Source organism: Aulonocara stuartgranti, assembly GCF_965226115.1.
Source record: "Aulonocara stuartgranti genome assembly, chromosome: 19".
Lineage (NCBI taxonomy): Eukaryota > Metazoa > Chordata > Actinopteri > Cichliformes > Cichlidae > Aulonocara > Aulonocara stuartgranti.
The window spans coordinates 33,126,692-33,143,070 of NC_138955.1; the positions used below are offsets into that span (position 1 = coordinate 33,126,692).

The 16,379-nt window shown below is 41.5% G+C and overlaps 2 protein-coding genes and 1 long non-coding RNA gene across 6 annotated transcripts in view; 2 read left to right on the forward strand and 1 right to left on the reverse strand.

Annotated features, from left to right (window-relative positions):
* Positions 1-16,379, forward strand: part of slc3a2b (solute carrier family 3 member 2b) — a 250,669-nt gene that overhangs the window by 74,200 nt on the left and 160,090 nt on the right. The gene's annotated exons all lie outside the window — the stretch shown is intronic.
* Positions 1,581-16,379, forward strand: part of LOC309696228 (ribonuclease inhibitor) — a gene marked incomplete at its 3' end in the record, with an annotated part of 64,874 nt that continues 50,075 nt past the window's right edge. The window contains exons 1-3 of the mRNA XM_082517380.1: positions 1,581-1,610; positions 3,642-3,832; positions 4,841-4,941. Of these exons, the coding sequence (XP_082373506.1) occupies positions 3,679-3,832; positions 4,841-4,941 (255 nt within the window). The 5' untranslated portion in view covers positions 1,581-1,610; positions 3,642-3,678. The remainder of the gene's footprint in view (positions 1,611-3,641; positions 3,833-4,840; positions 4,942-16,379) is intronic.
* LOC309695262 lies at positions 7,446-10,484 on the reverse strand. 2 transcript variants are annotated; one of them, XR_014273087.1, is made up of 4 exons: positions 10,152-10,484; positions 9,587-9,765; positions 9,284-9,365; positions 7,446-8,750 (listed from the first exon to the last, which is right to left on the reverse strand). It is a non-coding gene; the product is annotated as an uncharacterized lncRNA (long non-coding RNA). The 2 variants fall into 2 exon arrangements; XR_014273088.1 differs by having other exon boundaries at positions 9,587-9,727; positions 10,152-10,481.

A 16,379-nucleotide genomic window follows, 5' to 3' on the forward strand; every position in this document is an offset into this window, starting at 1 on the left:
CCCAATCAAAAGTCTTAATACCTCTCCCCAAGGGCGTAGATTTGGTTTTGGCATCGGTGGGGACGGATGATTCAGCCATTGAACCCTGTCCTGTTTCTTTTTTTTCCTTTTTGTCTTTGCTTCTTGATAAAAAAAAAAAAAGTAGTAAATACACTTGCCTACATATGCTATTCTACATGCTTTTAAACCATTTAAAATTACAATTCATAGTTTTATGTGTGAATTATATAATGTTAAGTTACTATTAAACAAATGACTGACTTTAGTTTACTTCAACCATATTCCATATAAATCAGGTATCATACAAAAATAAAAATAGCTTCAAATACAGTCGTGACAATAAAAGAATATGACTTTAAGGACTTAACAACATTAGTTCAGTTATAGTGCACCAACATCTCTGACACATTAGCACTAAGGGAACACTCAGTGACCTGCTGGTTTTTGTCCATAAAACTACTCGTCTAAGATGACCACAGAGTAAAAGATCTCTCAGCAAAATGATGCAACATTTTAGGCACTATTGCCCCGATCAAATCAGTGAGCTGAGATCTTTTATTCTAAACATAAACTACTGTTACAGCAACAGACATGGACTACATGCCCCACACAACAACTCAATGTCCACTATGTGAAGGAGCCAAACACATGCCTTCTCCTCTCGTTAATCTACAGCACCAAATCATCATCAGTCACCTGTGAGCTCTCCTCTTCACCTCTGTCCGAGCTACATGGCAGAGCTGCCTCTGTCACCTGATGAATAACAGTGAGACACTCCACATACATGCAGTCACACATGTGCTTCAAATACAGTCATGAACCACCAGGTCATCATCCAGTTTCACCTGTGATCTTGTGTCACCATCACTCTCTGAGCTCTGTGTTGGTTCTTCTGTCACCTGACAAACATGACAATAAGAATAAAACGTGCAGCTGCTTCAGTGTTTCTGTCACTTTGTGCAGATCTTGACTCGTCAGTAATGTTTGTAGGATGCGTGCATTTTAAAACTGTGCAAACTGCACTACAAGGTGGAATATCTGCAAAATCATGACGACCTCATGATATTTTGTCTCAAAAATTAACCCTATGAATATGTCAGAGCCATTAGGATGAAATTATTGTGTCACCAACATTTTAATGTTAGACATATAATTCTAACAGCCTCTGTAAACTAACAGTTTCTCTGACAGCTTCAATCAAAATTAGAAACGCTGCTCTGAGACTGAGAGAACTAACAGTGCTGCCTGCTGTGCAGGTAGTTTCCAAAACACGGTATTAATGGGTACATACTTAGACTGATGTGGGCCAAAGCCTAGCACAGCCTGTAACGTTATTATGACGGACACATTTTATGCGTTAAGTGACTCACAGGTTTATATGAAAAACACTTTCTTATATCCAGCTTCTTCCTCTTTGCTGCCGTCCTCCTCTCCTCCTCACAGCGCAGGCTTACCGCTGCTGAAACTAAACAGAGCTCCCTGAAAGGCTCAGCCAATCACATTGGCCATATTTGTCACATGACATAGGACTCCAGTAGAGCACGTAATTTAACTCTTTCTGCACCGCTGGGTGAATGAGACGCTGACAGATCGTTTTTTCTTTCTATAAGGTTTGTTTGTTTTTACTCGAAGAGATCGAAATGTTGGTGGGGACAATTCAATAACCGCTGGATATTGGTGGGGACGTGTCCCTTCCGTCCATGCCAAATCTACGCCCTTGCCTCTCCCCTACTTTCATTGTGTGCCTGTATAGCAGAGTTTACTGTGGAAGAAGTGGGTGATAATGATGAACAAACAAAAATGAAAAGGTGGCACTAAAAAGCTGAGAGAGAAGACAAAATTACAAAAAGATGCAGCAAAATGTGTCTAATTTAGTGACTTGTTATCTGTCGAGGCTGCTGCATCGTCAGCAGTGGTAACAGCAACAACTAGTAACAAGTGCTCACAGGCTGAAGAACCTACTGCTGCTAGTGCCCTGTGTGGAGAAGTGCAGCAGTCCTAACTGCTATGGGCTTGAAGTCGGCCTCTAGTGTTGTCACATCCCCATTGAGTTCCTGATGAAGGCTCTCAGGGTCCTGTTGATCTTGTACAGTTCTAGGCCTTCCAGGATCCAGCTGTGGGCCATTGAGTCATAGGCCTTCTTGTAGTCAATCCAGGCAGTGCACAGGTTGGTCAGCCTGGTCTTGCAGCCTTGTCTGACTGCTCGGTCTACCAGTAGCTGGTGTTTTCCTCCTCTGGTATTCTTGCCCATCCCTTTCTGTGCCCCACTCATGTGTCTGTTCATCTTAGCCTCTATGATGCCTGACAGGAGCTTCCATGTGATGCTGAGGCAGGTTACTGGTTGGTAGTTGGAGGGGACCGGTCCCTTCCTGGGAAGAAGCTGTTCTTTAGTCTGTTGGTTTTGCACCTGATGGGTCTGAACCTTTTTCCAGAGGGCAGGATGTTGAAGAGGTGGTCGTTAGGATGAAGGCGGTCCTTTATAATTGCTCTGGCTCTGGAGAGACATCTTGAGCTGGAAATTAAGTGCAGGTAGGAGAGTGTACAGCCAATCACCTTCTCTACAGTTCTTATGACCCTCTGTAGTCTCTTCTTGTCAGCTGTTGTGCAACCAGTGTACCACACAGGTGGCACAGTAGGACACTAGGAGGTCAGACTGCAGCCTGTTCCATCTCAGAACCCCCAAGAAGTGGAGGCGCTGCTGGGGTTTCTTCACCAGGGCTGATGTGTTTGTGGTCCAAGATAGGTCCTCAGATATGTGGGTGCCGAGGAACTTAATAGAGGATACCCTCTCCACAAAGTCACTTTTATGGAGAGGGGGGGGCATCCTTTCTTGTTTTGTTGGTGTTTAGGGTGAGGTCATTGTAGTTGGCCTGTTCTACAGTTGTGCTCTGTCACACTTTACTGTACTTAGCACAATAATTAGAGTGGCTGCTGCACTTTAGCTGTTCATTTGCGTGTTTGTGTGTTTCTAAGAAATGTTCTCTGTAAGAAACAAATTACTCCAATGAAAAGTTCCTTCTTGTAACTGTAACCCTTGAAAAACCATCATTAGAGAAGCTTGGTGGGGGCTGCTGCAGAGACGAAGGTCGGCCGTGCTTCAGTGGCTGTTGCAGTGTGTTGTGTCAGGTTGGCTGTGATCTGTTGTCTCTGAACTGTCTCCACAAACTGCTGCTTCTGTATTTTGTCTGTTTCATTCTGTCTTTTTTGACATTGTCAGGCAGCTTGCAGAGACAGACACTTCAGTGGGAAACTCAACCAAAGTATTTGGATAACTAAGAATATTTGATCGAACGTGGTTACCTCGGTAACTTACCTGTGTTTGTCTTATCCAGAACAGCCCTGAATTTTGTAAATGAATCTGAATAAGTATGTAAATGTGCAGAGCCTTACCTGTTTTCAGTGTGTCATTCGATCCAAACATATTGGGTAACAGTGCACAGCTCATGAATAAGATATTGGTTCTTCAGTGTCGCCACAGACTGAAGACGTTTCACATTCACGAGGGCACGTCGTCACTACTTCACTCTTTTATGTTACCAGAAGTACTTCAGTAGCTGCTGTCACAGCTCCATGGATAGCATGTAACGTGACCGACGCTGGAGTTCCCATCCTGACTAACCATTGGCCTTCTATTACAATAGAGCGCTCCGTGCTGCAGTCCTAAAGTAAAGAGAGGCGATGACCAACTGCAGTGATGATGAGCAGAACGATGACAGCTCAGGACAGCCCAGAAGGAAATCAAAGAGAAGTAAAGGAGGAAAGCATGTGTGCTTCCCTCCGGACGAACAGCTAGTGTCCAGCTTTGCTGAGCATGGGAACGCTGAGAAACTGGGTGAGCTGCTGTTTAAGTGATGACGTTCAGTGATGGTGGAAGTGTAGCTCTCACTTCTATACCTGATTTAAGCTCTTAACATCTCATTAAAAATGACCACTACATGTTATTTTAGCATCTTAATATCTAAAGGACGTGATCAATCCATGATTTCACTAAAATAAGTAAATTAAAGAATTTTACATATTTTATATTTATATTTGAGATTTTGAATCAACGATTTGAATGTATTTGTCAAAAAGATGCACCTTACATCATGTTAGCATGTTACTCTTATTCTGTCCTTGAAAAAGCATCAGACATGTAGCAGAAAAGCTGAACTAAAATCCAGTCAACTCATGTATTATTTATAACAGGCATTTTTAGGGATTATAACAAAAATAATTTGAGGGATTTTGCAGGAAAATAATATTTGAATATTTTGCCTTTGTTTGCTCCTGTGAAGACAAGCATTAGTAACTCCTGCTTTTTTCTTTATTTATCATTATTTTGAACCCATTTTAATGGAGACTTTCTGTGTTCATGTTCCTCCATATTTCCTCTGGACTGCACACAGTAGTTTTGACTGACCTATACTTGGTGCATCCACATTAGGGGATCACCTGTGCACACTATCCACGGGGATCACCTGTGCACACTATCCACGGGGATCACCTGTGCACACTCAGACCTCAGTGAAGAATCAAATGTTGTCTCTCACGTCAGCTGGATATAAAGCTGTGCTTGATGCATTAAGATACGTGATTGGTTGATTGATCATTCAGAGACTGACATTCATGTCCTTCTCACTGACAGTTCCCTGCAGTGCACACACACGCACACACACACACACACACACACACACACACACACACGCACACACACGCACACACACGCACACACGCACACACACACACACACACACACACACACACACACACACTTACCTTAAGTACTTTTGCATGGTTGCTTTTGCTCACTAATTGCAGAGGCATTAAAGCAGTGAATGAGCAGATTCTCCTGTTTCAGCTGACAGCAGACTCACCTTCACAGAGGTGTCGCTGGCCTATCAGGACAGCTGCAGCAGACATCAGGTGACGCCCAGGGAGCGCATCCTGCAGCAGCTCCAGGTATGCAGCCTCACGTCAGCTCCTGATGGATTCAGTCATCTTATCTTATCTTATCTTTGACACCCCAGCCGCTGGTCAAGCCCTGCAGACTCTCTAAAGCAGCGGTGCCCAACCCCCGGGCCTCGGACCAGTACCGGTCTGTGAGTCGTTTGGTACCGGGCCGTGAGAGTTGAGGCTCAGGTGTGAAATGTCTGGTTTTCAGGGTTTTATTGGTTTTCAGCGTTATTTTGTTATCGTTTTGATCGTTTACTCGATTTTCCTGGGTCTTTTCAGTGTGTTATGAATAAATTCTCTTTTTTTCGGTACCGGTACTACTTTTATTTTGTTGTATTTATCCGCGACACCTTAAAGGCCGGTCCGTGAAAATATTGTCGGGCATAAACCGGTCCGTGGCGCAAAAAAGGTTGGAGACCTCTGGTCTAAAGTGTCAGTGAAGCCAGCGTGCCCTTCTTTCCTTTATGAGCCTCACAGCGAACTCTGTGAGGGACATGTTGTAATGTGTGTTAAAACTGTGGGCTGCATTAAACAAAATGAGTAGTTTTCAGAAACAAGGGCAGTTCCTGCAGTATGAACATATTTGTACCTGAACAACATTAGAAAACATCTGAATTCAAAGCTCGGCCACAGAGCCGCGTATCTTAAACCAACAAAGTGAAATATTGCTTTAAAAGCAGTGTGTGTAACCTTGTTCTTCTATGCAACATCAGCAGTTCTGCTGATAAAATAAGCGTAGCATGCAATGATATGTCGGCTCTGCAGAAAGGATCAATATCAACTGTGACCTGGTACAGTTCAAGCCTCAGACGCTGTCACAGCCATTTTATCCAAACAAAGGCACTCTCAGGTATGATGTCAGAGCATCGTATCACGCTCAGTCTGTGCACACACATACTGAAGTCCTGCGCGTAATTGAAATGATTCGGTTCCATCAACCTCAATCAGGCTTATTGCGACACAGCACTGACAGCATCTCCACTCTAAACAAGAGGCTAAGAGCAGGTTAGAAGCTCAAGCTAGTATGAATGCAAGTAATTAACACCTGTAAATAAAACGTGCACAGGTAGAAAGAGTGTACGGCCCCGTGTCTAAGTTAATACTGAAGGAAAAGACACTGACAGTAGTACGTGCAGTACCAACAGTCATTCTAACAGTGATGATTCTGATAGAAATCCCATCCCAGAGGTTTTTAAGGTGGCAATAATTAAACCATGACTTGATCCTGCTGTGGTGGCTAATCACTATGGAACTCCAAAGCGTTCAAAATTAAATAAATAAATAGGTCAAGATGAAATAAATAACTATGTGAATAAATAAGACACAGATATGTAATGTGAGAATGATATTGTGAAATAATGGAACACATTTTGAAAAAAATGCTCATTATTGTGAAATATATTGCATTCTGCTATATAAATTTTCTTATTATTGTGAAATATTATTTCATGGTCATTATTTTTCACAATAACAGAGATTATTCCTGAGGCATTTTATTTATTTCCAGCCGTTTTTAGTCCAAAATGACCTTTTTTCAAAGTCAGTCTTTATTTCAAAATCCCGTTTTTCCCGATGGTCTATTTATTTCATAATGCGACTTTTCAGCAGAATGACTTTGTCTGTCAATCAATGTAAGTGGGCTGGACCTTTGCACCTATTGGCTTATCGTTTACCATCAACTAGTTTTCCTGGATACCGGCTCCGCGGACGGCTACTGCAGCTAGCAACAGCGTGCTAGGTCAAAAGTCACGGAGGATGGCGGACTGGTGTGAACTTCAGCCAGTTCTGCTCATTTAAGCAAATCAGATAGAGAGGGATCATTTACCTGTAGATACTGTTTTGAGTCGTTTAGATGTTTCTGAAATGCCCGGATGATAATTGCTCTTCAAGATGTTCGCATCGATGACAACATTGTCAAAGGTTTAAGATCAATTCAGCACCGTGTTCGTTTGGAATACGCCGAGGAAGAACAGTCTTCAAATGTTGGCCGTCCACGTCTAGAAATCCCGGTGCAGCACTCAGGACTTTAGTGCTGTCCGGGATAACCGTCGGGGTAATTGCCGATACATTTTCTGTGTCTCCGAGCACAATTAGGAGGAAAATGACGGAGGAAGATCTAAGGTAAGTTTATGCTGTAATTGAGCACCTGTGTGATTCTGTACACAGCATTGTTTAGGTGTTGACCTTAATTATGACGTTTGACAATGAATTATTATCGCTTACTTTTTTTTGTTACTGTCTAAAGTGGGGCAGCTACGGCTAAAGCTATCGGCGCCATCTCGGCGTTGAGACACGTTTAGCAGTGTTAGCTGTTAGTGTGTTAACTCGGAGACTGGGGTCAGTGGAGCCTGTAGGAACCTTTTACACAGAGAGTAGACCCACCAGCTTTCCACAGTCTACTTACTTATCACATCTTGTTAGACAGCAGGGTCATTAGTGCTTTAAATAGTACATAGTTGAATGTTTCATTGCTGTTTGCAGTCGATTGTTCTCTGATAATGCATAACAAGGTTGATGTTAAATAGCGAGTTTATTGAAATGGTTTTGTCTATTTCAGCAGCATTATAGATATACTTTCTCTGGTGTCTTCGGTAAAGCTAAAACAAGAATACATTTACATCCTTGGTTCTTTCAGCATTAATTGGAAAACTTTGAGATTTGCTGTGCGCCTCCCAAGCCATTCTCTTTTATCCCACCTGTCAGGTATAGATGGCAATACTTTAAACAAAGTTAAATTTGTTATACCTGAAGAGAACCAATCCTGACCTAGAATGGGTGAATGAATAATTAGTTGGTAGCCAATGCCTAAGCAACTCACATAGGCCCTGGCAGACTCAATAAGTCCATCTAGGAACAGCTGCAGGAAACACCTCTTCAGTTTAGATTTAAAACATGTGCATGCTCTTTCAGGTTGATGAGGATTATGGTGTGGACTGGACAGGACAACATAATCGCCGCCCATCAAATGAGATCACCATTCCTGAGATTCAGCTCCCAGATGCACTGAATGAACAAGACCCTGCTGTGCTACCAATACTTCAAAATCACTTGTAGAAAGACATTATTACATTTAATCAGTTTCTATGTCAGGAGGATTTTTTTTTTTTAAATTTCTACAGCTTTGTAGCTAATACTGACTCAAAACAGCATAACCAATTTCATTTTCAACAAAACAGTGAGTGGCTATAAAACAGGATTTGTTTTATACAGCTGTCACTTTAATGATATTCATTTCTTGGTTGGATATACAGTACATGTCAACTCTGAGCAGATTTAATACAATGAACACAGAGTAGTGTAACATCTTAATTCAAATAATTTTTTCTAGAAATTTTTTTTGTATCAGTAGCGAGTATAAACAAAACATATTGTGTAATTTATAATGTACAGTGAACAACTGATTTTGATATCTGAACTCTTCATCAGTTTATATTAAAAAAGCCATAAATGCACACCTGTACTCTGTATTTTTCACTGTCAAGTGTATTAAAAAGAACTAGAACTCACTAGATTGTCCGTTTCTTTGAACACCGAGTACAGTAATGTGATGCAAGAAAGAAGAAATGGTCTAATCTTACCATGTGGTTATGGAATCAATCGTAAACCAGACCAAAACCTGAGTCAGTAGAGTTGAGACACACCTGAATGTCCATTAGAAATGACTCATAGGTACAGTAGTGTGCAGGAAGACGTAGTACTTCAAAACCGGTGGAAGACTTTGGAAGATTGCTGTTGACCACTTCCACAGTCATTTCTCGGCAAGACTTCCCATCCTGTCCAAAACTTGATGAGGGCTTTTTGTTGTGCACAAGATGCTGCAACAGAAGATTGTTTTAAACTATAATGACATCCTATATTCATTATTTTGAATCTTTTATGGAGAAATACCATAAAGATGACCACTTACATACAGGGCACCAGACATTTTTGCCCCACTCAAATTGCTGTTGTAGCTTTTATAGATATTTTTATGTTAACAAAGCTAAAAGTAGTCTACATACAATTCTAGTGCAACTGATAATGCCACCACTCTTATGTATTGCATGGAGCAAATAACAAAACAAAATTATACTATAGTGTAGAACTGGGCGATAGAACGATAACGATATGTATTGCGAAATAACTTTTTCTCAATAGAAAAATTAAACTATTGCAATAGACCTCACCGCTCTTGTCCTTTTTATAAAAATAAAAATAAAAATAAATATCGTGATATGAAAAAATCTCATATCGCCCAGCTCTACTATAGTGTACTTTGTTAATGACCCAAGATCACTGGACTGTATGTAATTTACCAAAGTATAATCAGAGAAAACCAATGGCAAAATACCTATCGTAGCAGACTTACCATTTTCAATGAAGGACCGAAGGTAACCTGCCACTCTGCATTTATCCTCGAGAGCATTCCTCTTCTTCCTCATCTTCATCTTCTGTGGCAGGCCACAGTCATTTTATAGCTTTACTTATCTTGTAGTCTTAAGAGCATCAGCAACATTAGGTGTATTTTTATTAAATGTAACCCAGCTGTTCAACTAACCCACGCATACAAAACAGTATATTGGTGTTTTGTGTCAACAATTAATGTTCATCCTTCATAAATTAACCAAATAGCTTTACTATTCAGATGTTAAAAGATGTGACCTGACCTTACCTCACAACAGGGAGCAGTCTCTGATTCCCTTGGTAAGAAAGGAGGAATGATGTCTGATCTTTCTGTCAGAAGCGGCCATACCATGGTTTCCTTAAGCCCTTTCCTCAGCTGCTTGACTTGACGACTTGTTTGTGTTATGACCTACAACGGTGAGACCAAACCAAAACTGAAGTTGGAGTCTGTAAAGTGACACACACTTTAAATGTTAAATATTTAAAGAACATCCACTGTACTAGTAAAAGCATTTTCAAATTATACCCACTTACAAAATCACTACGTTGAACTAAAATTGCTTTCTTTTCTTTCACATAGATTACTTGTCTTCCATATTAGCACAGAAGATAAGCCACTTTAAAACAGTCATGAATAACTATTACCTACAACAATGTAAATAGTAATACAGACATTAACCCAGAAGACAATTATTTTCTCTTACCTAATTTATAGAATTCTTTGCTATGATAAAAAAACAGTATTAAAAAAAATCTGTGACTAAACTGATTAAAAAGCTCATTTTTGCCAGACAGACAGACTAACCAAGCAATAATAACATATCGTTACTTACCCTGAACAGCGTTTCGTGGAGTGGAGCTAGCTGTGATAGCGTTAGCATTTGCTAACGTTAACACTGTGCGGTTGTGATGAGAACTTGGACCAGGGACCACTTCATCTCCAGTACACTGCTGCAATACGTTCAATCTAAGCGGTTAGCAAGTTCTCTGAGTAACTCAGAAACGGACTTGTTTCGCGCCCAGTGTTTTGCATTTGTCGGTGCCTTAAGTTTATTTTGAGCTGCATACTGCCGCCAGCTGCATAGGAGACGCATTGCACCATTAAACCTAAATCGACAATTCATGTGCTATTACTTATGTCTGAGTAAAGGAGCAACCAATCACACAACCGGCTCCGCCCTGTCTTTCTTGATTGACAGACAAAGTCATTCTGCTGAAAAGTCGCATTATGAAATAAATAGACCATCGGGAAAAACGGGATTTTGAAATAAAGACTGACTTTGAAAAAAGGTCATTTTGGAATATAAACGGCTGGAAATAAATAAAATGCTTCAGGAATAATCTCTGTTATTGTGAAAAATAATGACCATGAAATAATATTTCACAATAATAAGAAAATTTATATAGCAGAATGTAATATGTTTCACAATAATGAGCATTGTTTTCAAAATGTGTTCCATTATTTCACAATATCATTCTCACATTACATATCTGTGTCTTATTTATTCACATAGTTATTTATTTCATCTTGACCTATTTATTTATTTAATTTTGAACACTTTGGAGTTCCATAAATCACAGACCGCTCTCTAACCTCTCTTCTATTTTTAGAAATTCTTGAAAAAGCAGTTTGCCTGTTATAGACGGGTCCACGGTGCACCTCTGGCATCTTAGAAGCACACAGTGGGGGGAACAGGCTGTCATTTCTAGTTTCATTTTAGTGGAGGGAGAGAGAATATCAACCAAAAACACTTTACATAACAGTTAGAATTATAGAAATGGGATTTGCATGTCATTACATGAAGTAAATATTTAGTCCCCTAGCAAAGTATGAGTGAGTACTTGGTGGAGAAACCCTTACATGCACAGCTGTAAGACTTTTCTTGTAGTTGGCAACAGATATGCACACGAACCTCTCAGGAGGGATTTTACAGAAACAATCCTTCAGGTTTCTTGGCTGCCACTTGGAGCTTCAGCTCCCTCCACAGATTTTCTGTCGGTCTGGATCCTGGCGAGGCTACTCTGTGACGTAGCCATAGTCTTGTTGGCTTGGTCATATGTCGTGGGCGGTTATCATCCTCAACCCATCTCAGTGGAAGTCCACTGGCCCGTCAGTGTGAGGTTGTCCTGTAACCTTTGCAGAGAAACAGAAATAATGTTTGGACCTTTGTGCTTTCCTGGGGGCAGCGGTGCTGTTTGGGTCATGCTTGGCATTTCTGTTCCTCCAAACTCAGCCGGCTGTGTTCATGCCCAGGGCTCCAGATGGTTTTATTACACTGAGATGTTTACTGGCTTAAGACTGTGGTCCAACTGCCTTCAGACCACCAAGTCATTTTAGGCTCATCCGCCACCTTTCTCATGATCATCTCCACCTGATGAGGAAGATCCTGCGGCCGCATGCCATTTCCATTTCCAAATAATTCTCAGTAAGCTTGTTGCTGTGGACCATCACAGCCTTGTCTACAGTCTGGATGTTCGAACAGCTCGTTGGTTCTTGTCCATGGTGGTGGAGAGGTTGGAACAGAAGAAATGGATCCTGTGAACAAGTGTGTATCATAAAACACTGAGACCAAGGAGTCCCACATGTGTGCCCACATGGACACAGCCAGTCCGTGGGACTCACAATTACTGAGGTCGCTTTTACGTGTTTTTATTTTGGATTTTTGTTGATATCGATCCATTAAAATCCAACAAAAATCCAAAATGTAGAGACGGTTTATTTGTTGTGTGCTAGCAGATAAATTCAGCAGGGATGTAATAAGCATTGACCCAACTTTAAACTCTTACTGGACAGTGACTCAGTGCTGACATTTAGAAAGAAATAGACTCGATCCTGTTGTTGTGAGAAAAGCTGCTTGACCCATAAATGCCTTTGTGAAATGAGGTCGTTTGAAACCCCAGTGAACTGTGAGATTTGGTTGGACAGTGGAGACTGTGCGCTTGCACACTGGTTGCATGCACCGTGTCATGGCAGCAGGGAGTGTTTGTTTCATCGTGTTGTGAAGTTCAAACAGAGCAGTTTTGTGTTGATGATGTAGTTACTGTAACACTAAACTGTGCGACAGGACAGGCCCTGACAGCCTCCTGTGTTACTGTGCGTGCTGTGCGAGTACACAATGACAACAACACACTCCTCATGCACATTTAGCAGCAGTGTACCTGTAGTACTAACTTCTAACCTGACATCAGCCTGTCGTCGCTCTCTTATCAGGAATACAGTAGCGTGGAAAACATCAGCACATCCCACCAGTGTAATCCTCTTTGAAACACTGCTACTGATAAAGGTTATGTATTCAAAGATATAATACATAAAATTGGCCTCTTTTACAATAATTCCTATAATTGAAATAAAAAACATCAGTCAGAGGGAAAAAGTAAACACTCCTGATTCAGGAGCTTCCAGAGCTTCAGCCTCCTGCTGTGTCTGGCAGACGTTTTGAACAGAGCTCTAAATTATTAAAAATAAATCATCCTACAGGGGAGATGATCTACACATGGCATAGATTTCAAAAGAATGTCGATTTGTCCAGGAGAGGCTGTTCTAAGAGCAGATATTTGATGCAAATAATAAAAAAAGTCTCTAAAAGTTTTTTTCAACTGTCACCGTCATCACAGATCTGACCTGCTCGGCAGGGATGGCAACACAAGCCCACATATGTTTAGTGACAATGGAAGCAGCAGCTCGGTTTCCAGGTGAAAAGGGAGCAAAAGAAAAGAGTTCATTTGGGAGAAGTCTGAGGAGTTTGCACCGAGATGACCGACAAGCTGGGAAACAAACTCAGGTTAGGATTGGACAGACTCACAGCAAGAAGGGGACGGCTTGAGGAGTGGGCCGTACTTAAGACGAAATGATCTCCAATAAGGAAATAAATATTCTTTCTCAGCGAAGATGACTCCTGTTGGAATAATGTCTGTCATTCATTAAAGGTGTGAGAGTGCATCTTTCTACAACATGAAGATGTTAAGCACTCCACCAAGTCCAAATCTGATATAATCAAATTAGCTCCCACTAACATTAGTGTGGAGCAGCTGTTCAGATCATTAAAGAGGCTCTAAATGAATCCAGAAAGCAGTGTTTGCTAATCTGCTGGCTTTGGCAGGTGCGCGGCATGCTAACCCAAGTTTGCGTTAACATAGATTTAAAAACTGACATCGTAGGTACGTCCATCAGAATTTTCAGTTGAGTTCGAATCTCAGTGACTTAAAGGTCAGAGGTCGCTCACCTGGGATTTTCAGATGAACACCACAGGTGCAAAAGTCTGGGAGAAGTTTAAATGTCAGTCACCTCGTCTTCAAGGTCAGGGGTCAAGGTTTTTCAAAATCCCAGAACTCGAGAATTAGGCTACGTTCAAAATTCACAGATGCAGCTACTGAAAGAGAGTTTGAGTCTGAACTCAAGGTCAGAGGTCACATTTGTGAAACGCACTGGCACTGGCTGCTGCTAGTATTGTGTGACTCACATATCCAATCCTGGATCAGACACGGGTCAGGTGATGACGACACTGGGCCAATCATGTAAGCGGCCTATTACATTTACCTCTGTGTGGAGTCGGCATCGGGCAGCAGCGACTGCTAGCAGCAGAGCTAATGCAGCTTCTGGACCCACTGTACAGTAACGCTCCGTGTTCAGAGCTTTTATTTGTGTTTTCAGTTTTTAATAAGTACATGACCAGGTCATGTGACACAGCTGTGCGCTGCTCACTCTTATAACACTTGTTAGGAAGCGTTTGGTCAGAAGCTCGGCGCTGTGTGTGAGAGCCGTCTGCAGTCAAGACGTTCACACTGACTCGGTTTATCTTGTTGCCATTATGATTTTTGAATACGTCTCATTCTGACTAAAGGACGATCTGATATCCTCGTGTTGGCGTTGTTCCCACATCATCATAATAAATGTTGTTCCCAGTTCAACATCGCAAGTGACCAATCACCTTCTTGTGATGTCATACTCCTGCGACTTCGAAATACCCACCTTAAAACAAATTTTCTTCACTTGTGCCCGCCTCTGTCTGTCAATCCAGCGCTCCGCTTCACTTGCGAGAAACCGCCGCCTGTCCGCCGAATTTGAAGTCCTTTTAGGATACTTTTTAAACGGTAAGCATTATACATATGTTCCTCACTTGGCTTGGTGTCTGTTTGCTAGTGATAGGCTACTTGACGACAGCATTAGCTAACCAGTGTTCTCTAGACCAGCGTTCCCCAACTTTTTTGGTGTTTCGTGGCCCGGTGGTTGGGTCAGGCAAAATTGCAGGGACACCGTGTTAATGTTGTCCCTGGGACATCAATTACACAGTGGCCCAGGACAAATTTGTAAATTTCTGGATTACTGTTAATCTCCATAGAATCAAGAACCCATGTCCAGTTTCACAGCTATGGACCAGTTAATTATGTTTCCAGGTGATATTTTGATTCACAGAACCATTGGTCTAGGCCTTTTAGTTCAAATTCTCTTCACTTATGTTTGTAAAATGATCAGGGAAGCTACTGCAATGTTGCCTGACAGCATTTTTATGACAGCTATATTCACCTGTACATTTATTATATATTATAATACATTGACACGCAATTCTCTGGAGAACACTGGTTCGCAAGTAGCCTATCACTAGCAAACAAACAGCTATCCATTTCAGCCATTTCAAGGAAAATATATGTATAATGCTTACTGTTTATTAAAGAAAAGTATCTTGAGTGGAATTCAAATTGCTGGATCGGCGGACAAAAGGCGGTTTCTCGAAGAACATTTGTTTTTGAAGGCGGGTATTTTTCGAAGTCGCAGAAGTATGACGTCACAAGAAGGTGATTGGTCACTTGTAATGTGGACCCTGGAAAAACATTAATTATGATGATGTGGGAACAACGCCAACACGAGGATATCAGATCGTCCGTGACTAAATATTAAAAATGCAAAAACATCTGCATGCACATCATCGTGCACACACACATCACAGTCGCTCACGCAGGCAGTAAAAGTATTTCCTTTCTTAGCGACGCTCCTCTCTGCCTTCAGTGAGATAAAGTCTGACTTTCTGTCGCAGCCACACTTGAAACACAGTGTGCCATTTATAATTCATTTTATGTACATACTCACTTTACTTGGACCAAGCCATGTTAAAGCACGCTGCTCTCCACCCACCCAGCCCCCCGGCACAAATTTCACTCGAGATCAAGGGGAATTATTTGTGGAAAATTAGAGACTTAGTAGCGCTTACGTTAAGCATACAGCCGCCGTATTATCTCTGAGGTGCTAATGAAGCGGGCTGCAATAGAAACGAATGTAGGTGGTCCTCCTCAAATAATAAAATATGTATGGCTAAGCATTAGCTAAGAGGGGCAATATTTAGACCAAAAGGCTGCGTGCGAACGAATCCATAATCAGACGATGCAAATGGAAAAGACAAATGCCTAAAGAGCAAATTTATTAAATTAGGTCTTTTAAGGCGAGAGGCGATTCCCCGAGGACCAGCGCTGAAGACTATTTAAAGCCTTTTTTATTGCACCCTCGGGGCCTGCGTGCTCCTTTGAAATGCTCTAAGTGGATAAAGCAGTACTGCTGTCGGAGTGGTAAACAAGAACAAACTGTCAGATTTCACTGTACAAACCCAAGTGTCGGATGTGTCGTTCACTCAGTGTAATTAGGAAGGCACAGTCCTGACTGTGAATCCACTGCAGTGATTTAAAGTAGAACAAGACCTCAGGAACCGACTCAGGAACCGATGCAGTCGGTGCATGAATTCATTGGGTAGCTACAGACAGTGGTGGTGCTGTAGCTCAGGCAGTAGAGCAGGTCATCTACTGGTTGTATGAACCCTAGACCAGTGCTGGTTGTAATGCATTCCAAAGTAACGTAATCACATTACATTTTCCAGTAATGTAGTAATATAAGACGTGACAGTTAAAGTGTGCTCCTGCACATTTGGGTTGTTTGCGTGCAGGAGGAGGTCTGAAAACACTCAGGGACAGAGCTTTGAGTGGGTGCATGGAGCAGCAGTTTATGGCTGGGGTGACTGGAGTCCTTGATGATTTTCTTAGTTCTTCGTGTAAATATTGATTCATTTTTTGTAAAT